The sequence below is a fragment of the Stegostoma tigrinum genome, chromosome 37 (genome assembly GCF_030684315.1).
Source record: "Stegostoma tigrinum isolate sSteTig4 chromosome 37, sSteTig4.hap1, whole genome shotgun sequence".
Classification (NCBI taxonomy): domain Eukaryota; kingdom Metazoa; phylum Chordata; class Chondrichthyes; order Orectolobiformes; family Stegostomatidae; genus Stegostoma; species Stegostoma tigrinum.
In genome coordinates, this window is record NC_081390.1 from 8,330,426 (window position 1) to 8,357,608 (window position 27,183).

At 40.9% G+C, this 27,183-nt stretch overlaps 1 protein-coding gene across 3 annotated transcripts in view; it reads right to left on the reverse strand.

The window, feature by feature from the left end:
• The window catches only part of LOC125467506 (progestin and adipoQ receptor family member 3-like), a 51,502-nt gene that overhangs the window by 21,240 nt on the left and 3,079 nt on the right, over nucleotides 1-27,183 (reverse strand). Inside the window, exons 2-8 of one of the 3 annotated variants that reach the window (XM_048563455.2) lie at nucleotides 25,550-25,676; nucleotides 23,035-23,239; nucleotides 16,080-16,242; nucleotides 13,021-13,176; nucleotides 10,513-10,710; nucleotides 7,529-7,619; nucleotides 457-2,765 (exon numbers count right to left, since the gene is read on the reverse strand). In XM_048563455.2, coding sequence (XP_048419412.1) covers nucleotides 2,626-2,765; nucleotides 7,529-7,619; nucleotides 10,513-10,710; nucleotides 13,021-13,176; nucleotides 16,080-16,242; nucleotides 23,035-23,239; nucleotides 25,550-25,592 — 996 coding nt within the window. In that variant the 5' untranslated portion in view covers nucleotides 25,593-25,676 and the 3' untranslated portion in view covers nucleotides 457-2,625. Of the gene's footprint in view, nucleotides 1-456; nucleotides 2,766-7,528; nucleotides 7,620-10,512; nucleotides 10,711-13,020; nucleotides 13,177-16,079; nucleotides 16,243-23,034; nucleotides 23,240-25,549; nucleotides 25,677-27,183 lie in introns of those variants that run through there. The other 2 variants (XM_048563456.2, XM_048563457.2) reach the window with 2 other exon arrangements.

Consider the following 27,183-nt stretch of genomic DNA (forward strand, 5'->3'; position numbering starts at 1 on the left):
GAAGTCTAAAGTCAAACTGTTTTTGTTCATGTTGCAAAAAATTCAGAACTAACTTCCTGTTGAACTACTAGGACGCAAAACTGGTAGAAGATTGTAGATAGCGTTATTAGTCATTTATGATAAACCTGCAGCAATGATATCCCATCTAGTGCATCCTGCATTGGAGCCTAGTACATATAAATGGCAAAGGTATTAGTGTAATAAAGCTAAGTATTTCATTGCAATATGCAATGATATTAATGTAAACTTCTAACATAAGTTACAGCTTTAATCTACGATTTATGAGTTAACATTTTCTATGACAACTAGATTCTTTTCTTGGTGTCTAAACCAAATTAAAATATAAAATGCAGCTTGTGTAGTAAGAATATATTGAAATGCAATTTAATGGAACATTAGTTTTCTAGGCATTATGGAAAAGTGGTAGACAAACACAACTAAATGAAAAGTCTTTATTGAAGATGCAACATTCATTATTATAAACATTTTCAAAACCATTCAAGTAATATCAAAAGACCAATGGTTTAAATAGCAAAAAACAGACATCTTGCCTTGATAAGCAAATACTATTTAAGCAAACTCTACCTTCAGGTAAACAAGGTTGAAGGGAATAAGCACAATATTTCAAAGTAGACCAACTGCTAGAGTTGGACAAATTTGGCACGAGGAGCTTTGCAACAAAACACTGACCACATGAACAATAATAGAATAGGATTTTGTGTTGTCATCAATCTCCTTATCTGTACGAAAAGCATTTTTTCACATCTGTGGGATATTCTGTAATGACAGAGCTGTTGGAACAGGGGTAGAACAAGTGCAATGAAACTGGGATAGCATGGGGTGAAGGTGACATACTATTTGTAAGAATGGGCACCACCAACCCACCTTCCAGCTGCTGATCAGCTCAAAGGGAAGACGAGTAGCAAAATTCTGTAATTTAGCCATTCCATACAATTCAAAACAACGATTGTAGCATCATGACTGCAGTGACAGACAAGATGGACATGCAGAGTTTTGTGACTGATGTAACACAACCGAAGATACCTAAACTTCAAATTTTACTGCAGGTCAGAGAGTATCTGTTAGAGTCTGGTCTTATTTCTGGAAAACTGTTGATTTTTTCCATGTGTTTCTCAGCTTCACTATCATATCAATCAGCTATTTTGTAATCCATGATCTCCAGGTATTTGTCCATTTTATACCAAATCCATTTAGCAGATTACATACATCACAACTAAGAGTGTATCCTTGTGTATTACTAAAACATGGCTATGGTTACACTGTAGTAGAACAAAGGTTGCAAATTTTTCTTCAAATAAAAGGTTAATCTTGCCTGGAGTAGACAAGATTTAATTCTGCCAATTTACATTGTGAGGTTAAAGTAAACTGTATATTGGAAACTTGCACATCCAATTATAAGACTTAAGTTGGCACACTGTTTAGGATCTCTGCTGGCAATGGTACTGAATCCTGAAGAAAATTCGGGCTTAGTACGAGACTAATGCACTGTGGGTTAGCAAAGTGTATAAACCACATTCCTATTTTTCATTAGCTTTTCCAAGAAATTAAAGCATGCATTCAAACAGCCATTTATGCCCTAAGTATTACTGTAACCATAATAGAATTTCAGCTCCTTTTCCATTTGCTCTTCAAGTGAATGGGAATAGAAAACCACTTGCATATTTAGCATTTCCTGACATTAGTTTCTAATACTTATCAACACACCTGGGCCAAAACAAAATTGTAGAATTAAACATCACATGGCAGGGATGTAATAACCAAAGACTAACATTTAATTTCCCCTTTCAGAAAAATAATAAAAAGTTGAGCAAATTTCCACTCCTTCCTCTGAAAATTTAACTCCCACATAAATTTTCTACAAATGAGTTAATTTTACTGGACCAATTATAAAAAAACCCTCCTTTTTAAAATGGTCAGTGCACTTATCTTTCAAGTAAATTGGTTACTTCACAACATTAAGCCAAATTTAGTGATTATTGAACTTTTTATCACATTAAATGTCAGGAAAAAATATCACCGTTAAGGAGCAGCACAGATTAGACATGTAAACATTTAGTTTGCTACTTTGCATGCAGTACAATTGCTTTTCTGTCCTCTAGTTATATTAAATTTGCAGCATACATGTTACAGTACATATTAAATCATTGCTACAAAACGTAGAACAATGAACAAGGCAGGCATTATAATGCACCTCAAAACAATTCAATACAATTTGTTTTTTACAAATACATGCATTTGCTTCCAGTTAAAAGGCATTTAGTTGTAGCTGCCTTCACTGCACCATGAATCTGAGTAGTTACTGGCACAATCCAAAGTTAGAAAAACAGGCAGCCATTGGTTTAGTTGCTTAAAAAGGCAGCTTCATGCTAAGTCTGAGCAACTACTGAGGAGGTGCCATAGTATCATGACGTACCACAGGACAATCTTCAAACTTCCAGCACGTAATAGAGACACATTCACTTTTTTTAAAAAGTAAATTAGAAGGCCGTCATGCAGTTGATTAGAAGACTTGTAGAACTGAAGAATTAATTAGTAGGTTTTTTTTGTACTTAATTGCAAAGCAGTCCTCTTGAGGAAATGCTGAAAAACTTGTAACTTAGGAACTTATTCTGTTATTTTTAGACATGGCTGTGCATGTCGATAATGCATTATATGGACAGCAGTCTGATGCCACCAATAGAACATTAAAACAACCAAGAAATGCCACCACTGGTGACTACAGCCAAAGTAATTCAAGTATCCACCTAGAAAACAAGAACTCTGATTAGAAAGCAAATCACAAAACCAAATGGATGGAATAACTACCCATCTTCACATAACATTGTCTTTAAACTCAGACACATATCGAATCACTCTTAATTCCAAACATAAATGTACTTCAGCATGCCAGGGAACAGTCGATTCCTTTAAATTCTACACTAACACTGAACTGATAATATTCTTCTTACAAAATATTGCAGATGCTGGAAGTTTGAAATAAGGAGAGAACACTGGAGAAGCCAGGCAGTGTCTGGAGTCCTAGCCCAGTGAAATTTGCCATCTCCTAGACCCATTTACACCCTATTCTGTGCCAACATCAAACCAATTATAGAATTGCTACTGCTGACTTGCCTGAGGTTGGCCGATGATAACATATCAACTATAAACTGGATTTTACATAAAATGCACTAATAACACATTATTCCTTACTTTCGACGAGATGAATTTCTGATGAAAAGTCTGAATTTTCATCCCCCTTCTGTAGGTAATTGAACCAAGTGTATTCAATAACCCTTGAATATATCCTCCTTCTAACCATAGAGAAATAGCAAAACAGAAGGAGGATATATTCAAGGGTTATTGAATACACTTGGTTCAATTACCTACAGAAGGGGGATGAAAATTCAAACTGCCCCCTTTACTTGAGTGCAAAAACCAAATGAGCAAGGTCAGTAGAGTACAACTTAAAAGATCTTCACTAAGATTTGGTCTTTACCGTGCTAACTCAGTCTGGTTTACAACTGAAAATAGATGACAATGGGTTTCTATATTTCAACTTTATGCTTGATAAACAATCAGCAGACTGACAAAGCAATGACGTTCACAGCAAATGAGAGATGTTGAGGTGCCGTGCCTGTCATAATTTGAACCGCAGCCAGCTGAATCTCTGACTGTGGGATCCCTGATTGTCCCTGGTTAACAGCCCCTATTAGGGAGCTCTGGCTGACAGATGCAAACAGGAGATTCAGAGAGGCTGCTCATTCTAGGGACTGGCCTTGACCTGGCTGGTGAGCGTCAATGTGCTGTCCCTATGTAAATAAAAGGGTGATTTGGTGACAGATTACCGACCTCTGTGCAGTTACTTCAGTGCCTGTACCAACTTTATTCTAATCTCATTTTCTTACCTTACCCACTGTCTTGTTTTTCCTCCAGTTAAAATATCAAATTGCTTCTCTCGTCTGCTTCAAAAATTATTTCCAATATCACGCCCAATTGCTAATGAGGATCATGACTTTCTTCATTGATTCCCTACTGCAGGAAACCTTTTGGTCATTCAACCCTTCAATAATGAGATTTTTGTTTTGAAAACCTCTTAGTGCACTATCCATTATCCTCTCATGTCTTCCTGAGACTTTTACATATCATTTATCGACAATACAAAAGTACAAAGAGTTTGGCCAACGTCAGTATGGTGGCCTTTTTATGCAAGGTTTCTCCAAGCTATGAGTGGAACTCATCACATATTCTGCCTGAACTTTACTGATGATTAACTTCAACAGGAAATAAGTCAAGTCAATCCACCAAGATACACAAAAATTAATTTGAAATGGACAGTATTTAAAACCTAGAGGTTCAAAGAGGGTCTGTAATTCTGAAACAGCCATAAGTCTGTACAGTTAGCCCCAAAATATCCGATTAGTCATGTGAATCAACATGCCTTAAAAAAAAAAGAGTACAGCTACAGTCCGATTAATAAGATGTCACTGACAACACCAATATATTCCCCAGCCCTAGTAAAGAGAAAGAAGAATAATTTGCATTTATATATCACCATGTTTGGATGTCATAAAATGTTTTGTTTCAGATGAAATGTGTCTAAATGGTTACCATTGTTGTAATGTTGTCAATTCACATGCTAATTTTTTTTTCCAAGGAATAAAGATATTCTGCAGTTTACTTTTTGCAGGAATTGTCCGAGGGTACAGTGCAGTTTTTATTTCCCCTGGATTTGGACATGAATGGAAGGTCAACATTTGTTACCTATCCCTAATTACCCTTGAATTGAGTATTTTTCCAGGGGGCAGTTAAGGATCAACCACATATCTGTGCTATTGCAAAAAACTGGAAACCTGTAAAGCTGAATGAGTCACTGTCATCATCTCCAGGCGGTGAATGTGAAACTCCTACAGGTTTTATACCAACAGACCAAAATTAATCCCATGATATTTCATGTATTTATTATACAGAACAAGTACATAGTTATTTCTGATGTTAGATAATGCTTTGGTGAGAAATTACTGCACAAAGCATAAAAAATTACTGTGGATCTGGAATCACATGTAGGCCAGACCAGGTAAGGATAACAGATTTCCTTCCCTAAGGAACCAAATAGGTTTTGTATTCACATTCAATGACTGTTTCATGGTTGATGTCACAGAGATTGGTTTTCATTGTAGATGTTATTAATTGATTTCAAATGATCATGGTAGGATTTTAATTCATGCTCTAGGGCATGAGTTTTAGGATTATGAGTCTTGTGACATTACCACGATGCTGCCATCATCCCCTGTATAATTATGTAGAAACATAAACTTTAAAAGAACTCAATTTTTATAAATGAATGGATGGGATGTGGGAGTCACTGCCTGGGCCAGCACTCATCGCCCAGCCTGATTTCCCCTTGGGGAAGTGGTGACTAACAACCTGCCAAACTGCTGCAGTCCTTAGCACAGGGGCGGGGGCGGGGGGGTTGCTGCAGGCAGTGAAGGAACGGCATACAGTTCCAAGTCAGGATGGTGAGTGGCCCGGAAGGGAGCTTGCAAAGGGGGTGGTGATCCCATCTATCTGCTGCCCTTGTCCTTCTAGGTAGTAAAGATCATGGGCTTGGAAGGCACTGTCTGAGGAGTCTTGGTCAATTTCTGCCGTAATGGTCAATACTGCAGTTGCTGGGTGTTGGTATGAAGATAGTGGATGTACTGCTCATCAGTTTGTCCTGGATGGTATGTTGTTGGAGCTGCACTCATCCAAGCAAGTGGATGAGTCAAGAATCTCACAGGAAATGAATCCCAAATTCTTATTTGCCTGTGCTGCAGACATTGGCAACAACTTTAAACAAATTCATTTGTGCCATAGGAGTTTTGCTGTAATTTACTTGAAGAGCCTTAGAGCAATCCTTTTTATTTTTAAACTGTTCCAAACGGCACAGATTGTGGCATCAGTTGAAGATTTTCATTGTATTTTACTGTGTTGTTCACTGTACAATACAAATCACAATAAATCATTCAATTCGATGGAGGCACATTCAGCCAGCTCAGCGGTGGGAAATATCACAGAGAACAGTAATTAACCAATCCCATGGCCAGCATTGCTAGATCATGGCCTGCAGTAAGGGCAGATTATAATAAGGAAGAGATTGTGAGTTTCTTCCCGAAATTAAGACCATTCTGATACAAGGGGAAAAGCAAACTGGGTTGTACACTTTGGTAATTGAGCATCTCAATAGCTAATCATGAAAGCAAAAAGGATGATTACAAGTAAAGGAAAGTAATGTAACTAAACACTATTACGTCATGCCTGTACTCACAGGAATTCTTTATCCAAGAGGTTTACATGGTGATTAATGAACACTGTCAAAGATATTTAAATCAAACAACACACAAGTGAGGGGGTTGAATACTTCAAACAAAGGATTACCCTATACTGTTTCAATAAATAGATTACTTTATGAGAAAAGTATGCATTGCTTTCTCGGAAGAAAACAAGTTAGATCTTTACTGTCAAAGGTCCACCATTTCAGATCTCCTACACAGAAGGGAACCCTGTTATATTACCAGAGATAGTAGGAACTGCCAATGCTGGGGAGTCTGAGATAACAAGGTGCAGAGCTGGATGAACACAGCAGGTCAGGCAGCATCAGAGGAGCAGGAAAGCTGACGTTTCAGGTCTGGACCTTACTTCAGAAATTTATGAAAAAGGGTCCCAATCTGAAACATCAGCTTTCTTGCTCCTCTGATGCGGCCTGGCCTGCTGTGTTCATCCAGCTCTACACCTGTTACATTACCATTAGCTAATGTTCTGGTGTGGCTTCACTGTGTATGATTAGTGCAGTTACCCTGGACCAGTCAACAAGCACCAACTTCCATTTATAAAGTGCTTTCAATCTAGTAAAGCTGTCCAAAGACATTTCACAGAAGTATTAAGCTAAATCTGACATTCAGCCTCAACAGGAGGTATTAGAGCAGAATGTGAAAGGCTGGCCCAGGTGATAGGTTTTAAAGATTGCCTGACAGGAGGAGAGAGACATGTGGGAGGGAATTCCAGGGCTTAGGACCTCCGTGGTCATGACTTAATCCAGGGCTTCCTGAGCCAGGGAAATGATGCTGATAACTTTATCTCAGGGTACAGCAGCTTTAGGCCAGCTGTTTTCTCATACCTATACTCAATACTAACACTTGAAGGACAGCAAACAGAGCTTTATGTAAGTGCAGCTGTAAATTGAGATGAGGAATGAACCAGTTATTCTATTCTGGAATTGGAAAGCTGATGGATATCAACATATCACGTCTAGTCATTAGCATTGTTGGATGCATGAGGGAATCATTGTGCACTCATACTCCTAATAGGCACACACTGTGTTCATATCTCTACACTGGAAGATAAAAGCTTACACCAGTACATCTGAATAATTACCCTTAAAATATTAAATTAGTCACCTATTTTTCATACAGACATTACAGTGAACATCAGATACATTACATATTGTTTGTGTATAGATTACAAATACCAAAAGAGAGACCGAGACACTTACCAGGAAAGTACCTCTCAGGTACCTTACTGTAATAAAACAAAAACGCCAAACTTGCTAGTAGATACATCACACCCACTCTCGGTGCAAACACCTAGCAAGAAAGGAAAGAGGTGATTCAGAAAACGGGGAAAGATTCAAGAATAAAGGGACAAATTTAACAACATACCCTGTTTAAAAGGTATAGTTTTTACCCAGAGTTTGCATTGTTGGGATCCAGGAGTGTAAAGTCTGCCTAGTTGCCACTCATTTCTCAAGGGACCTGTGATACTGTTGGTATGGAATGGCACTGAAATGGGTGTATGATGATACTTGGAGAGAGGTACTGAATGCCCTCCTGGATGGCGGGTATCCTGCATTGGGCATGGATGACTTGAGGCAGCCACTTCAAAATATCTGTAGCAATGCAACAGGTCAGATGCAAACTTTGTAATTGAAACCAAAAACCCTTTGAGTTGCAGCACATTGTAACTATTTAACAAATCGAGCAGAAACGATCCTGCATTCCTTTGAAAATATGTAGATGAAGACAAACTCCAATACGTCGAATTCCTCCATCCATAAGATGGATTAAATTCTGTGTCAACTCAATTTTGATAGTGAAATCTTGGCTTTCAGGCTCAATGCTTTGGTCCCTCGATAGGTATGACCCTGTCTGACATCCAGCTCTGGATGGGAATACAGGAGTTCATTGTTTTCATTCACTCCCGGGATGTGGGAGGTTATTGGCAGGGCCATCACATGCACCATTCCCCACTGGCCCTGGAACGGAGTGACTGGTTAGGTCATTGCAGAGAGCGACTAATAGTCACCACACTGCACTAGCTCAGAGTCCTGACAAAGTTGTTTTACTCTGAAAGATAACTGTTCTGAAGTCTCATTTTTGACAGAATTATACATCAGTCAGTCACACTCAACTCGTAACACTTTAAATCTACCTGGTCTGACATGCTCTGAGCACATGGGACTGAAAGCCAGGATTCCATTGATTTCTGACTTCCCATGTTTATGCAACCAATTCACATTCAATTAACCCTGCATCAACATATCCACTTCCTATTCCCTCATTCAAACAGGCATTCCATCAGGCCATATTAGGCAATAACAGATTCTCCTTTGATTTTAAGATAAAACTATAATAACAAATTTAAAATACAATAACAGGTGACATATCCTCTTAAGGTTAAAAAGAAGGTAAGGAAAAAGTACAGAAGTATTCAGCCCTTCAAAGCCACACCACCATTCAGTTGGATCATGGCTGATCCAACACATCCCTCATGTCCACTTTCCCAGAACTCTTAATTCCCCTACTGTGTGTGTGTGTGTGTGTGTGTGTGTGTGTGTGTGTGTGTGTGTGTGTGTGTGTGAGTGAGAGAGAGAGAGAGAGCAAGAAAGAGACAGAGTGAGAGAGAGAGAGTGCGAGCCACCGAGCAGGAGTGTCAGCGAGTCAGCAGGCGTGTATGTGAGTGAGCGAATGAATACAGGGGCATGGTAGGGAGTGGGAATGTGTGTGATTTTGAAGTCACTATATCTTTCAGCCTGATTTCCAATGCAACATATGTAAAATCAGCACAAGTCCGCCTTCCAACTTTGAATTCTGCTTGAAACCCATTCATGACAATGTACAGTCTGCTGACCATGGAACTGTAGGGCAACTGCAAATATGTGCTTACTGGCACTCTTGTAACTACTGTGAGAAGGGCAGTGATAATTACAAGGAGTATGAAGACTGGCTGGAGGAATGGGCAGAGTGGCTAGTGCAAATTAAGAGTACTTTTTGGTTTGAAGAAGGAGAAAAGATAACATAAAATAAAAGGGCATAATTCGAAAGGGGTTGCAGGAACAGAGAGACATGAGATGTATGTGCTCAGATCATTGCAGATGGTATGAAAAGTTGAGAAAGGTTAAAAGACGTTGTGCCTCTATCTATAAAGCCTAGAGTACAAAACCCAGTTAAGATTTGCATTTACATTTACATTTGGTGCCAGCAGGAGTATAGTGTTCAATTCTCAGCACTGCATTTTAAGAATACATGAAGGTTTCAGAGATCATCGAATCCCTACAATGTGGAAGCAGGACATTTGGCACATCGGGTTTACAGTGACCCTCGAAGAGCATCACACCCAGACCCACTCCCAATCCATCCCTAAAATCCTAAACTTGCCATGGTTAATCCACATAGCCTGCACATCTTTGGACTGTGGGAGGGAACCGGAGCACCCAGAGGAAAAGCAGACATGGGGAGAACGTGAAAACTCCACACAGTCACCGGAGACTGGAATCAAACCCGTGTCCCTGGCGTGGTGAGGCAGCAGGGAGCCTCTAATCCAGAAACAGTACAAGGGTACGGTTCCAGGGATGAGGGGCTTCAGTTACATGAACAGTCTGAAGCAGCTGGAGCCATCCTCTTGGCAGAGGGAATTTCACAGGAAGGTTGGAAATCACGAGGGACCTAGACACAGGGAGGCACTGAGATCCTTTGGCGAAAGAGACAAGAACCAGGGGACACATATTGCAGAACAAGAGAAGGTGCATTTTGCACGGTAAGTGATTTGGATATGGTAGGCACTTCTTGTGGCTGTGGTGAAAGCAGAATCAATTAATGCTTTCAAACAGGGAAGTAGATAAAAACCCAAAGAGAAAGAAGTCTCAGAGCTATGGAGAAAGGCAAGAGAGTAAGAATAATTGCTTTCTCTAATACAGCACTGGCACAGACACCACTGGCAGAACCTCCCTTTTATGCTGTAACTATTCTTCATGTCCATCCTATCGCTGAAATCTAACTGTTGTTTAGCTATGTGGTGGCTCAATGCAGGAGAGAACAAGGATTAAACCTGGAATAATCTTGGACTAATTTTGAATAATCTCTGCACAGGTCTGCTGAGTAAACCTACATAATCTTTCAAGGTTTCCACAATTAGAATATAAAAATCATAGGAGTTAGATATTTTTGATGAATTACAAAAGCATGCGACAATCCTTCCTACCTTAACAACAGGCTCCCCAATTCCTCCATTCTGAAATATCCAGTGAACGGTGGGAATTAATCCATAGGCCGCAATAAAGCAGAACAGCAAAATGCGCAGCTTGTGACAATGCTGAGAGGCATAATGCGGATGGATTTGCGTGAGGAACATTACAAAAATCATGGCCAGCACGGTTATAAGGTACACTTGTCTCCAATACTGTGTCCAGAAGGAATAAATACAAAATTATTAAATATTGTTAACCATGCAAGTGCTTTTCCATTTATTTAAATTATGCCATTTATCATACAATCGCTACTGTATGGAAGTAGGCCATTTGGCCCATCGAGTCTCCAAACAGCACCCCACCCAGACCTACCCCCCTATTCTATCCTTGCATTTCCCATTGCTAACCCAACTAGCCTGCACATCCCTGGACACAATGGGAAATTTAGTACTGCTAATCCACCTAACCTGCACATCTTTGGACTGCGGGAGGAAACTGGAGCACCCGGACGAAACCCACGCAGACAGTCGACCGAAGGTGGAATCAAACCCGGGTCCTTGGAGCTGTGAGGCAGCAATGCCAACCACGGTGCCACCGTGCCGCCCTTATCAATGACCAACTTTTCACACATTAATTTACTTGCCTTCCTAACATCTTGCATGCATCACCATGAGAAGTTGCAAAAACTAAACGTTGCTTGGGAGTTGAGGTGCATAAATGTCACAAACGGGTGCAGAAAATAATTAAGAGAGCTAATGGAATTATGGCCTTTCTATCTGGAGGATTGGAGTTCATCATGTTGAAGTTATGCTAGAATCAGACCCTACCATGAGCAAGCAAATCTGGGCACCCCACCATAGGAGGATATATTGGCCTTAAAGGCAGAAAAATTTAGTTTTACAAGAACAATACCTGGACTTCAGAGTTTATGTTATGAGGACATATTATACAAATTAGGCCAGTGTTCTCCTAGAATTTAGCAGGTTGAGGGGTGATCTGATCCATGACTTAAAGATATTAACAGGAAAAGTCATAGTAGATAAGATAAACTATTTCCACCAGGTAAGAATTTTAGAACTGGAGCGCATGGTCTGAGAATTAAAGCAGACTGTTCAGGAGAAATGTTAGGAACCACTCCTACAAAAGGGTAACAGATATTTGAAACTCTCTTCCACAACTGGCCGTGGATGTTGGATCAGTTGTTCATTTTAACAATAATTTGTCTATCTCATATTTAAACAAAGGTATTAAGACCAAAGGCAGGTCTATGGAGTTAGGCCACAGATCTGCCATGATCTCACTGAAAGGCAGCACAGGGTCAAGGGGCTGAATGGCCTACTGCTGTTTCTCCAAACTGTGACTCTAAACATTGAAGTAATTCTGTCACTTTTATGTGATGATATATTCTGATGATTTAATTATTTAAGTAATTTAAATTGACTCAGATCAGAACACATTTCTCAATGTCAGATCTTTGACCAATAATTTCACAGCTTGGGCATGCATTACCAGCTGAATCTGTTACGGTGGTTGAAGTGGTCAAGTTGCAAAGTTCTGTAGATATTCTCCAGTTAACACGCATCCCATAATTACCTCATCCTTCAATCCTGTTTAAGTGTCCATCTCCCTTGAAAAGCACTCCTTAACATTCTGCTGTGTGCAAGACTGTAGGTTCTTTGTTTGTACATAAATGATTTTTAAAATTCAATGTGTTCAATGATGTTTTTACACATCTCTCGAGTAAGTGGGACTTGAACCCAGGCCTCTCTGGTCCAGGGGCAGGGGCATTACCAGTGTGCCACAGGAGGGCTCCAAACTTTAACGTGGGTTCAGGATCACCAGACGAGCTGGATGTTACCCCTACACTGCTGCCTTCCTGTAGATTCTTCTGAAGAGGAACTTCAGTTGGTTTCCTGCCTTGGTTATCAAGTGGTTTCATGTTTTGGCACCCAGAGTTGAAGAATGATTCGGCAATATCAAAATTGGAGGTTCTTAACAGTTCTACTGAGCACTCAGATATGTTTCAGAGATAATGGTCTGAAGTCTGAACTGAGTACATGTGCCTGAGGGGTGTTGCAATTATGAGGAACAAGAATATCACCAGTTTCTGCCTATTACTAATCATGTGTCAAATCTTACTGCTTGCTGTAAATTGCATTCGACACTTGGTGCTGGATCCCGTGTTTGTATCATATTGTATCTAGTACTCTGACTGCCACACCTTACTATAGCTCAACACAAGGCTGAGGCACTTAGAGAGATTTGACAAGATAATCTATAAATACAAGCCTCCGTTTTAGATGTTGCAGGATAATTAACATTGCTAATGGAGATAGCCTAAAAGCAATTGCGCCTAGAATTTTTTTCATCCTGAGGTGCTGTGGTGAGAAGTATGTGTACCATCAGTCGCTTTAAAAGGTCTATATAATCATCTATCCTACTTACTAACTGGGAGGCTATTATAATTCTGTGCAGGACCTTTCCAACTTCATAAGCATAATTAAAAAAAAATGAATACACACCTCAGCACAATAGAAGGCATAAAAGACCCCTGGGACATAACATCCCAGCATTCCTACAGAGACGCCAGCATAATCAAGAGCAAGCCACTGCTGACTGGTCTTCTCTGAGTGGTGACAGCAGAATAGATGGTATCCCGCTGAGCATAACATGCAGAACTGTGGACAGTATCAAAGTCGTTACAAAAATGTTAAAATATCACAATATCTTTGAATTAACAGAACTAACATTATCGCCAGCTCGCACTGGTTCAAAGATCTGTTGACTAGAACTAATTTCTTTTATCATAAATTTCAATCAGGAAATAACAATTTATTGATTTACTTGATTGCATTGGGGGCTACTCATCAAAGCCAACAAAGAGGTTAAAGAGATGTTCTCAAACTTAGTTACTCTATTACACAAGAAATAAGTTCTAATTTATAAAGAATCAGTGGGTTTAAATTCAAACTGCGTTGCTCTGGGCATTCTTAATTCTGTTAATCTTTCTCTCCATCCCCATTTCTCACAGTATTCCACAACATGGCTAAATTTTGGTTATCACATTCAGTTTAATTTAAAGATAATTGGAATTTGGTTCATCTGTTTCAAAATCCAGCTAGTAGCTGTAGAAGTGTGGATTATCAGAGAAGCTTGAAGCACAGAGAAAGGCCATTCACGCCATAGTGCCGCAACCAGCTCTTTGAAAGAGCTCTCCAATTAGTTCCACTTCCCCCAACTGCCCTATCAATAGCCCTGCAAGATTTACTCCAAATGAATGTTTCCCTGTCAATTATACAAACTGACTTTTGAAAGGTATTCTTGAATCTGCTTTTCAGACAGTGTGTTTCAGATCATTAAACTCACTGTGAAACAAAAACCAATCCAGTACTTTGGACAATTTTCTTAAATCCAAAGGCTCTAGCTACTGATTCGGCTGCCAAGCACCACCATTCATTATGATCATGGCTGATCATCCACAATCAGTATCCTGTTCCTGCCCTATTCCCATAACTCTTGATTCCTCTATCTTTAAGAGCTCTATCCATGTCTTTCTTGAAAGAATCCAGAGACTTGGCCTCCACTGCCTTCTGGGGCAGAGCATTCCATATACCCACCACTCTCTGGGTGAAGACATTTTTCCTCAACTCTGTTCTAAATGGCCTACCCCTTATTTTTAAACTGTCCCCTCTGGTTCTGGACTCCCCCATCAGCGGAAACATGCTTCCTGCCTCCAGAGTGTCTAATCCCTTAATAATCTTATACATCTCAATCAGATCCCCTCTCATCCTCCTAAACTCAAGTGTATACAAGCCCAGTCGCTCCAATCTTTCAACATATGATAGTCCCGCCATTCCAGGAATTAACCTCGTGAATCTACGCTGCACTCCCTCAATAGCAAGAATGTCCTTCCTCAAATTTGGAGACCAAAACTGCACACAATACTGCAGGTGCGGAACACAAACATCTTCTCCATGACCGCATTATCAGTATTCTCTAACTCTGATATCAATCCTAGTGAGGATATCAATCTAAATGGGATGCAGAAGCAAAGGGACCTGACTATATATGTGCCTAAGTCACTGAAAGTGGTAGGACAGGTTGAGAATGCAACTGAAAAAGCATACAGTGCTCTCAAATTTATTCATAAGGGAATAAAGAATAGGAGTAGAAAGTTCATATTCAACTTGAGTAAGTCACCAGTTGACCCTCAGTTGAAGAGTTTCTACATTTCTGGGCCCAGCACTTTAGAAAGAACATGAAGACATTGGCAAGAGGGCAGAAGAGGTTTATGACACGGATTGCTGGAATGAAGAATTTCAATTATGAAGATAGATTGGAGAGGTTAAGACCGGTTTCTTTGGAAAAAAGACAAGTTAAAAGTTCATTTGCTGGACATTTTCAAAATCACGAAGAGTCTGGGATAGGATAACTAGGGATAACTTGTTCTCACTTGTAATAGGGTCAAAAATGAGATGGCATGGGTTTAAAGTTATTGGCCAAAGAAGCAAAAATGACATGAGACAAAAACATATTCACAAAGTGCTTGATCAAAGTCTGGAATGCACTGCCTGAGCAGGTGGCAACGGTGGCGATAGGGTTAGCACTACTGCCTCACAGCACCCAGGGACATGGGTTCGATTCCAGCCTCAGGTCACTGTCTGTCTGGAGTTTGCTCTCTTTCCCCCTGTCTGTGGGGGTTTGTTCCAGGTGCTCCGGAACAGGTTAGGTGAATGGGCCATGCTAGATTGCCCATAGTGTCAACAGATGTGCAGGAAAAGTGGGTTAGCCATGGGAAATGTAGGGTGGTGGATCTGGATGGCACACTCTTTGGAAGGTCAGCAAGACTTGATGGGCCGAATGGCCAGATCCCACACCGTAGGGATTCTATGAGACAGTGGGCGAAGGCTGCTTGAATTGAGATATTCAAAAGGGAATTAGATGGTTATTGACAAATTGAGGAATGGGGAGAACGCAGCTGAATAGCCCGAAGTGCATCATTTATTTGTAGAGACAGCACAGGCAGGATGGGTAGAATGGCTACCTGCTGTGCAGTACCAATTCTGCAAAATCTCATCTGCACCCTCTCCAAGGCTGTTAGAACCTGTGCCAAGTGCGCCTCCCCGAGCTGGACTCAATATTGTAGCTGGTCGATGCAGTTCAGTAGTTATTTTTATATCAATCCGTTCAGATGTATGTGTATTGCACAGGAGTGAATTTTGAAACAAAGCAACAGACAACAATAGCTTCATGGAGGGACTTAAAAGTTGGAAAAGTGCCCTGGACACGGGTCTGTTCTGCACTGCATATGCCTGTCCATCCAGGATCAGAAATCCAAGCATTGCCATTTCTTCTGCCACCTGAACTGAAGTAGTTTCGTTGTCACATGTACTCACATGAATACTGTAAAAGTTTGTAAGTCACCACATTACAGCACCATCTTAGGTACAAAGGTACCTAGGTACCAATTCTTAAGAACAAATTCTTAGGGGAAATAAATTAGAAAAATATATTTAAAAAAAAACAGGACGCCAGCCTGCGTTCCTGTCCCATGATTTTGCCTGTTAAAGGATATGCTCACCTGAAAACAAAATCCGAAAATAATGAAAACCACGTAGTCATCCCTCGTGCTGTTCGATGACGGGAGCAGGAAGCAAGTATCGTGTAGGACAATGACAAAGAACAGGAAAAACCCCAGCAAATGGCTCCAAATGTTCACACTCTCATTGGACAATACAAAGAGGCTGTTTTAAACAGGGGCAGATTGCAAACAGAACAGCGTAAGTGAAATGTGTGCGCTTGTTACATTTTGAACACCAGATTGAGATTAGACAGGCACATACTATTGGCACAAAAGATATTTTATATACAGATCACCTGCATTCTGAAATAAATGCCATTTGGGAAAACAAACCATCACAACAATGTCCTGGTCAGGAAGCTAGAATTTGGAGGAGTCTGGTTCATGGGGGATGGTGAAATTTTTGAGTGATCTGAAAACCAGGCAGGTTTGAAAGTCACAGTATCGAGCTGGAGGAACACAGCAGATCAGGCAGTATAAGAGGAGCAGGAAAATTCTGAGGAAGGGTCACTGGACCTGAAACATGAACTCTGACTTCTTTCCACAGATACTGCCAGGCCTGCTGAGCTTTTCCAGCAATTTCTGCTTTTGTTTCTGATTTCCAGCATCTGCAGTTTTTTTTTGTTTGTTTAACAACTTTTTTTTGTTTCTGATTTTGAAAGACAATGGCTCCTAGTTCAGCAACAATGTTGATTAGCAAGCAAAGGACTCTGGCAACTGAGTTTTGGACTACCCTTAGTTGATGGGCTGTAGAGTATAAGAGGCCAGGCAGGAATATGTTGGAACAATCATGTCCACACATCAGATGCACAGATGGGGATTTCAGCAACTTCTTGCTTCTATCCAGATCGTTTTACAAGTGTTCCCCACACTGCAGGAAAATCACCACACTGCTCTCTTTAAACAATTTATTCTTTGAGGGGGCTTCAAATTAATGGTGGGGACGGGGAGGTTGAGGGTTCTGGAGAGGGAGTATTTAGGCTTACAAAATAAAAAGAATATAGCAGCATTGCAGGATAGCTGTTTAGGTCATTATACTCAAAGTATACAAATATAAAAGAAAGCAAATAGGGTTTAAAAAAAAAGCCAAAAGGAAAATATGGCAGTTAAACAGGTCAAAATTAATGGCTTTTTATTTAGTACGCAGAAACATATAAATAATTAAGCAGCACAAATAGAGGTGAATGGGTATGATCTTGCAGCCATTGTGGAGACAAGGTTACAAAGAGATCAAAGCTAGGAACTAATAATTCAGGGTTATGCAACTTTTCAATAGCACGGGCAGGTTTGATAGTAGAGGATAGAATAAAAATGACGCCAAAAACAAAAAATCTTGGATCAGGAAATGTAGAAACCATATGGGAGAAGGTAAGACAGGCAACAAACAGGAAGATGACACTAGCAGGTGTACAGCATCTATACTGTAGGACAGAGAATAAGTCAGGAGGGAAAATGAGGACATGTATTAAAAAAATCAGTTTATTAATTTTGGGTGACTTTAATTTTCATGTGGATTGAGAATATTAAATTGGCAGAGGTAGCCAAGAGAAAGAATACACAGAGTGGACTCAGGATGGCGTCCTGGGATAATACATTAACGTTCCAATCAGGAATCAGGCTGTTTTGGATCTGTGTAATCTAGCAGGTTCAATAAATGATCTCAAAGTAAAAGATCCTCGAAGGAACAGTGACCATAGCAAGTTGAATTTAGCATTCCGTTAGAGAATTATACTTTGTTTGGAAGCGACTGAGCTAAACATGAATGGGGGTAATTATCCTGGGGGTGAGGGTGGAATTTACTAAAGAAGACTGGGAAAGGAAGTCAGCAGAAAAGACAGTTGATGAGTAATGACAGACATGTAAGAAAACAATTAACTTCTCACAATAAGGATGTAGCCCAGGGAGTAAGAATGATTCTTAGATGGGGATAAATCAATCACAGTTATCCAAAAAAGTTAAGGATAGTATCAAATTAAAAGAAAAGAAAAATGCAATGTCATAAAGATGAATGAGACATCAGAGGATTGGGAAAGCTTTAAAAACCAACAAAAAATGGCAAAAAAAGGAAAATAAACTATGAACAAGTGATACAAAAACAGGCAGGAAGAGCTTCTTTAATTGTATACAAAGGGGAAAGGGGCCAAAATGGACATAGGTCCCTTAGAGAATGAAGCTGGGAAAATGGCAAAGGGATTAAATAATTACTTTACATCAGCCTTCAGGTAGAAGTCACTAATGTCATTCCAAAACTCCTCAATGAAGAGGCACATTATGTAGAGATGGAGTTAATGGTCTTTTCTAGTTTTGAAATCCCACATCCTAGGGAAAAGACTAGGGGCATATTTTTAAGCTGAGAGGAGACAGATTTTAACAAAGACATGAGGGGCAAATTTTTTTTACGTAGAGGGTGGCCTGCGCGTGGAATGAACTTCCTGAGGAAGTGGTGGATGCAAATACAGTTACAACATTTAAAAGACAAGTACATGAATAGGAAAGGTTTGGAGGGATGTGCCAGGAGTAGGGACTAGTTAAATTTGGGATTATGATCAGCATGGAATGGTTGGACCAAAGGGTCTGTTTCCATGCTGTATCACTCTGTGACTCAATGGACAGGGAATGAATACACTAAGTACAGCTAGACAAAATATTTGAGGGTAAACTGATGGAGATAAAGGCTAATAATTATTTAAAAAGGGGGAGAAATATTATTTAGGTCAGTTGTTGTAACATCTGTTGTTGGAAAATGTTAAAGCCTACTATAAAGGATGTATTACTTTAAAAGAACGTAAATCCATTTAGAAATAGATGTAATATAATCAAGCAGAGTCAATATGACTTTATAAAGGGGGGAAATCACGCCTGATAACTTTCCTAGTGTTCTTTGAGGTGGTAATAAGCAGGATGGGGGAAACCAGTAGATGCAATATATTAGGATTTCCAGAAGGCATTCAAAAAGCCATGGTACATGAGGTCACTTAATAAGAGGCCGTAATGTTGGGGCAGTATATTTACTTGGACAGAGGATTGCCTACTAATACGAGAAAGAGTCAGGATAAATTTCAGGATTGTCATCAATCATAATTAGTAGGGTGTCACAATTACTTATAATATATGCCTTGGAAAAGGGAATTGAATGTAACATAACCAGATTTAGTTGGGACAGCAAAATGGTGAGGCTGACAGAATCTGCAATGGGATATAGACAGGCTCCACAGGCAGCCAAATATTGCAATTTGGAATGTAATGTGGGCAAATACAAAGTTAAGCAGTGTGGACGGAAGAATAGTGGAGCTCAATATTATTTAAATAGAGGAAGACCACATAAAACTGCAACACAAAGGGATATGAGAGTCCCTGTGCGTAAAACACAAAAAGCTAGCAACCAGGTTCATCGGGCCCTAGGGTCTTGTGGCACAGTGGTAGTGTCCTTAGCTCTCAGCCAGAAGTTCAGGACCCACCTGACCTGAGCTGTGTCACACTATGTATGAACCGGTTCATTAAAATAACTAATTCAAGTTCACTGGTAATAAGGAAGGCAGAAGGACTGTGGGCTTTTTATTTAGAATCACAGAATCCCCAGAGTGTGGAAGCAGGCCATTCAGCCCATCGAGTCCACACAGACCCGCCCCACCCCTTAGCTCTGCATTTCCCATGGCCAGTCCCCCAAACTACACACTATGGGGTAATTTAGCATGGCCAATCCACCCTAACCTGCACATCTTTGGACTGTGGGAGGAAACCAGAGCATCCGGAGGAAATCCCACGCAGACACGGGGCGAACGTGCAAACACCACACAGACGGTCGCCTGAGGGTGGAATCAAACCTGGGTTCCTGGTGCTGCGAGACAGCTGTGCTAACCGCTGAGACACCGTGCCATCCTCATTCAAAGGGAATCGAATATAAAATAGGGGCATCTTGCTAAACTACACATGGTACTAGTTAGATGACACCTGGAATACTATGAACAATCATGTCCCCCTTACCTAAAAAAAAATGCCGGCATTGAAGAAAGTCCAGAGAGGGCTCACCAAGTTGATGCTGGGCAATAAGGAGAGGTTGAGTAGTTTGGGCTTGTACTCATCAGAATTTAGTAGGACAATGTCATAAACACATTAGATATTTAGGGGGCTTGACAGAGTCTATGAAGTGAGTTGTTTCCTCTTATGGGAGAGCCAAGGGTCACAGGGCAGAATCGAGCATTAAAGCAGAAATGGGGAAGAATTTCTTCCCTCAGAGACTAGTGAATCTGAGGAATTCTTTACTGCTAAGGGTGGCTGAGGCTGGGGTCACAAAATATATTTGGGATGGACATTTGATTTTTAAGAGAATCATGGAGCATGGGGTAAAGGCTGGAAAGTGGAATTGAGGATTATCGGATCAATTACAAATGCATATGATGTTAGCAGAAACAGGATGGGCCGAATGGCCTACTTGAACTGCTTTGTGTAACTGTCATCGATGTGGCCATCTTTTCGTTTTAAGGCTAGCATTTACTGCCAATCCCAGAACGGCCTTGAACTGAGTGTTTTGCTCAGCCATTTCAGAGGGTAGTCAAGAGACAACCACATTGCTGGGGGTCTTGAGTCACATGGAGACCAGACCCCAATAAAGATGGCACATTTCCTTCCCTAAAGGTTTGTTATGATCCCTTGGGTGGGACGGTGGCTCAGTGGTCAGCACTAAGGGTTCGATTCTACCCTCAGGCAAATGACCAGCCACCATTAAGCCACTAATTTCCATGTCAGAGACTTTGATAAAGCTGATTCAGGCTTTGTATACGTGCTGATGCTCAGTGATCCTGTTGGAAGTGCACATACATGTATGCTGGGCAACAGCAGGATTACTAAACAAATGTGTACAACTGAATACCTTCATGAAATCCACCAGCTAGGCTCAGACTATAGGTGAGATTATGTATTACGCAAGGGAAAGAATACCCTTTTTTCAAATGAATAAACACTTAATTTATTACAGCATCTTTCCCTGTTCTATCAGTGGTGCGGTGGCTCAGCGGTTAGCACTGCTGTCTCACAGCACCAGGGACCCAGGTTTGATTCCACCCTCAGGTGACTGACTGTGTGGAGTTTGCACATTCTCCTTGTATCTGCGTGGTATTCCTCTGGGTGCTCTGGTTTCCTCCCACAGTCCAAAGATGTGCAGTTAGGGTGGATTGACTATGCTAAACTGCCCATAGTGTCCAGGGATATACAGGCTAGGTGCATTAGCCATAGGAAATGAAGGGTTGTGGGGAAAGGGTGGGGGAGCTGGGTCTGAATAGTGCAGTCTTCAGAGGGTTGGTGCAGATGCAATTGGGCAATGGCCTCTTTCCACATTGCGGGAATTCTATGTTTCTAAGTGTGCCTGATATGTGACATTATAAATTATGTTGCAGGACACAGATTTGCCGAGGGGGGAGAAAGCTCCAAAATTTTAAAGTGCTGGACCAGAAAGTAAAGGGAAAAATAGGGTTAGTTTGGGATCAGAGGGTGGGGGCAGAATTTGTATCAGAGGTCAAGTCCCATCAGTGGGGAGTGTGAATCTGCTTCTACACATCTGGAATGGTAAACTGATACAGAGTACAGGTGGTTTGCTGCACAGTCAAGCAAGCGGTTAGATTTAGTCTGTAGAATCAGACAGGTGAAACATACCATGACACTGCTAAGGTAAGAATAAGTAGTAACGTTACTCAGTTAGACAATATTTATGGGCATAGACAGCAAGGCCAGCAATTATAATCCATCCCCATTGCTTTGCAAAACGTTGGCAAGTTCCCTTCTTGAACAGACTGAGTAGTTCTCCAGGCTATTTCAAAGGAAAGTCAAGAGTCCATGGACAAGGAGAGGGTGCAGAAAAAATTTACAGCAGTGTTACTAGGACTGGAGGGTTTGAGTTATAAGGAGAGGCAAGACAGGCTGGGACCTTTATTTCCACTGGAACATAGGAGGTTGAGGGGGGACTTTATAGAGGTTTATAAAATCATGAGGGGCACAGAAATGGTGTTTTCCCTAAGCTATGGGATTTCAAAATTAGAGGGCAGATTTTAAGGTGGAATGAAGTGCCAGAGGAAGTGGTGGATGCAGGTGCAGTTACAATATTTAAAAGACGTGTAGACAGGTACATGATTGGAAAGGTTTAGAGGGACATGGGCCAAACACAGGCAAATGGGATTAGTTAGCTTGAGAAACCTGGTTAGCATGGGCAAGTTGGACTGAAATGTCTGTTTCCATGCTGTATGCTTCTATTTCCAGTATCTCATTCAAAATGAGATGGCCAAATAGACTAGGAGTTTTATTTAAGAAGCAGCAATTTGCAGAGGGGGAGTAGAGAATGGGCAGGACACTCACTGATGGATTACTGGCCTGTTATTGATGGGTCAAAGGTCTTGTTGTGCAGAGTGTAGCATCCTTGTTTTAGAAGCAGATGTTCTGTGGTCGACTTGCACTTCCACAAAGGTCTGTTCAGAACACGACCAAACAGATTGAGTTTCGACTTGTAAATCCCCCAAACAACCAAGTGGGAAGAACAGGAGGGATGTCCAGAATATCGCAGCTGCAGGAATATGGCAGGTACAGGAAGGATTCAGTTTAGCTCAGTTAGCTGGACAGCTGGCCTGCGAGAGTGAGACCAACAGCGTGGGTTCAATTCCTGCACTGGCTGAGGTTACCATGACGGACTCTCATTCTCAACCTCCTTCCTCACCTGAGACATGGCGACCCTCAGGTTAAACTTATCACCAGTTCCCTGTCCAAGAGAGCAGTCCTCTGGCCTTTACTTTCAGGGCTGGGTGAGGATATCTAACGCCTTTATCCTCCCATTATTAAAGAAACCAGTGTTTACATGAGTAAGACCACACAAAATAAACTGCCTGTAACCTCATTCCTTAATTCTTTTGCACAATCAGATTAAACCAGTACTTTTGTCCTCAAAATGTCATTTGTGACTATCCAAACATACCTTCTGATGCATAAACTTGATGGTAAGTAGGCCCTATATCCATCAGTGATGTAAGGATTGCCCTTTAAAAAGGTTGGAATTTCTTCATAGCTGTAAAGGCGAATTCCAATTTGTGAAAAGAGTGGCCAGTTGTTGTATCCACCAAGTTCAACACGATGTAAACCCTTCAGGATGTTATGAGTCATCTTGTTCTGATAACCTAAATCTGAGCAGGAAAGAGAGGCAGGTCATTTTCATTGGGAACAACTGGCCATGAAAGAAACTATTGCAAAATGCTGATCATATTTCAGGAAAGACAATGGCATCTTCAAATAAAAGTACCCTTTGATGAGGCATAGATTGCACATCTTTAAATGCCCTCGAGACGTTAGTGGTGAGCTACCTTCCTGAAGTACTGCACTCCATGCAGTGTAGCTACATCAGACATGCTGCTGGGAAGGGAGCGCCGGGACCTTAGTTAATGAAGCGACCGTGTGTACCATTCCCTTTAATCTACTGCTGCTATCCTTCTTCTGCTCGAGCTCACAGGTTCGGAAGTAATGATAATGTCACTAGTCTACTGGACTAGTCAGGTTCAGGCTAGTGCTCTGGAGATAACAAGGTATGGAGCTGAAGGAACACAGCAAGCCGGGTAGCATCAGAGGAGCAGGAAAGCTGACATTTCGGGTGGGGACCCTTCTTCAGAAAGCTCAGTGCTCTGGGGATCTGCTTTCAAATCCCCAACATCCGCTAGTGCAAGTTAAGCTCACTTAATAAATCTGGAATATTAAAGCTAATCTCAGTCATGATGACAGTGCCAACTGTCATCAATTACAGTTTAAAAACCACCTCTGGTTCACTAATGCCCTTAATGGAAGAAAATCTTAATCTTGGACGGGCTACCCACAGCAATGTGGCTGACTCTGTTGCCCTCTGAAATGGGTGTAAGCTGCTCAGTTCAAGGGTGGTTAGGGATGGACAACAAGTGCTGGCATTAAAGCAATGCCCACACAGTCCTGAAGTTTGAAGACATGCATTCTATTATAAGACGATACAAATCTTATATGTATTATCAGAAAAGAAATTTACAAATCACAATGGGATGAGGTCTAATAGTGTTGACATGACTGGACAATTTAAAAAACAAAAACACACAGTTCTAGGTAAACATCTGGAGCTGATCGTTATTATTTACATAATGTAGATAGATGTCTAACTGAATTATCACTTCAGAAGTGATGCTTAAGCCAAATCAAAATATTGGTTTAACTTTATAGACGATTGCATGGTAAACAGAAGATCAATCTGAACTGGAAGTCACAATATAGTTTACTGTCAGTGAATACACAAAAGATACATTAATCACAGTGGATACTGCAACATCATTGTACATTTGATTTTAATAAACTGGCAATTATTAGAGATTACCACTTTGGATATTTTCAAATACCATCTAGAGCTTTTACACTAATGACACAATGTCATGGGTTCAGTCAAGGAGGCAACTACATGTGTGCAGATGGATCATGGCAACCATACTTAGTGGCAGGATCCTATCTCCCAGTGCAGGTACAATGGGCCAAATGGTCTTCTATTGTGCCAGAACACTTTTCTGATTTTGTTGGGAACACACACACTGTAATCTTAAAGACCTCAATCAAATAAGATCTTCTCTTGTTCCAAGAAGGAAACTCCAAGCCTGTTCAATCTTTCCCAATCAAGCATAGCTTCTGATTTCTGGTATTAACCTCGAAATGCTTTTAAAACCCTTTGCCATGGCATCCAATTCACTTGCTTTTATAATACGGAGAGCAGAGCTGTTCAGCGTATTCCTAATGAGGTCTAGCTGAAGTTCTATTCAAGATTAAAAACTGGAAGAACTGCAGATGCCGTAAATCAGGAACAAAAATAGATGTTGCTGGAAAAGCTCAGCAGGTCAGGCAGCATCTGTTTTTGTTCTATTCAAGATTACCATGTTAAAAGCTGTTTCTACAGGGGAGCAGGCTGAACTCAGCTGAGACTCACTATCGTGCAACTGTAACCCTAGTGTTGCAGTAAACCACATTTTAACAAGGACAAAGGAGTCTATTGGAGTTTCTCTAAAACTATCTGAGCTGAGTCAAATGCTCAAAGTGTGTTGGCAGTTCCAGTCCACACAACAAAGAAATAACCATGAGAGTAAAGAACACTCTTGAGCAGAACTTCTGATCCATAAAAGGGTTGAGACACACACATGTGGCAGTTGCAGAGCTGTTTTCAGCCTGATAGCTGCAACACCAAAATAAAACTCGACACCATCAAAAATACACTTCTCATGTTATCACCTCTTGATAACTGTCACACCCCCTCCTCCCACATGAAGGTTAACTGCCACATCAGCAAATGCCCTTTCTATTCGAAACATGACTGAAAAACACTTCTGTCTTTTCACAGAGCCTAACAAGAAAGACCGATAGATGTAATAAATATGAGAGTTTTGCAACAATTTATTTTCAGCTTACTGTTCTTTACCAGTATATTCACAAAGATTACTCACAGGTTTTGAGGTCTTGCTCACTGTTGGAATAACAATACTCCATTGTTCAACCTCTGCTTCAAGCACAGAAGAATGAAGTGTCGATCTTTTTCAGATTACACTTTGGGAAAGTGCCGGGGACATTTTGCTACAATAAAAACATGATAAATGCACATGAATGAAGTTGTCAGAGAGTTAAGTTCACATCTTGTCCGATCCATCCAGAGTCACTGTCCTTGCAAACTGGGCTCATCAATCCCACACAACAGGAGAATGGTTTGGCTAATGATACCAAGCATTTAGAAATTTTTGATTGGATTATGCTCCAGTCACAAGATGAGGATTAGCATGGTTTCAGCCTTTAACAACGTGTGGGTTTTGTAAGCAACAACCGAACTGGGAAAATTTTAAATGCATCTGGATTAAACTACATTTAAAGCTTTCTACAACAGCCAAAACTGGACACAGGTTTGTAAAATCTGAGAAAGAAAGAGCAAGCCATCCATAAAAGGGACACCATCGAGGATTGGCTATTTTCTTTAAACCCATGAGAGATTTGTGTTGTATTCTGAGCTCCTTGATTTTAAATTGGTGCGTTGACTTACAGGAACAATTTTCAAACTGCAGTCTGTGGAAGTGTGCTGATTTGCGAAGGTCCTCAAGGTGGGCTGGTCTAAGTCACCAACCCTTAATGTCCTGGCTGAGGCCATTTGAGAAGAGAGGGCAGAACCCACGTTCTCACTCACCTGTGTGAAGCAGAAGGGCTCCTGGGTGTATGCAACAAGTTGTCAAATGCCCAAGCAGTGACAAATCTTACAAGCAATACTTACATCACTGTTCTGACATACAATTGGATTTTCAATCTGTTTGGAAGTTGAACAGGCTTAATATTAAGCCTGCAGCTCTCCTGTTTAGAACCTGACGTCTTTGTCTCACCGTATCCTTGAGGTGTCTGGCATGAGCAGTGTCATTTATCCCATTGATTCTGAGGGGGTTTTTGTTGGCAGTAACAAAAGAAAGAAGGTGCAGTACAAAAACAAAGTTCCTGGAAAAGCTCAGCAGGTCTGGCAGCATATCTGAAGAAAAAAGACAGAGTTAATGTTTCGGGTCCGATGACCCTTCCTCAGAACTGTGGTGGCTGGGAAAACGTTGCATTACATGCAGAAAATACGGAGGTGGGTGGGATGGGGAGTAAATGATAGGACAGAGCCCAAAGAGAGAAAGACAGTTGGACAGACAAAGGAGTTGTTAACGATTGGGCTGGGAGGTTGAATAGTTGTTAATGGGGACTGTTAGTGACTAACAACAGAAGGTGTGTATTGGCAGGCTATGTGGTAACAAGGCCTGGTGTGGGGTGGGGGTCTAGGACGTGGGAGAGCCCTAAAATTATTGAACTCAATATTGAGTCTGGAGAGCTGCAGGGTCCCCAAGCGGAAAATGAGGTGTTGTTCCTCCAGTTTGTGCTGGGCTTCACTGGAACACTGTAGCAAGTCAGAGACAGGGATGTTGGCCAGTGAACAGGGTGCTGCATTGAAATGGCAGGCAACAGGTAGTTCAGGGTTTTTTTTGCGAGCAGAAAGTAGATGTTCTGCGAAGTGGTCACCAAGTCTTTGCTTCATTTTCCCGGTGTAGAGGAGACCACATTGTCAGCAGCA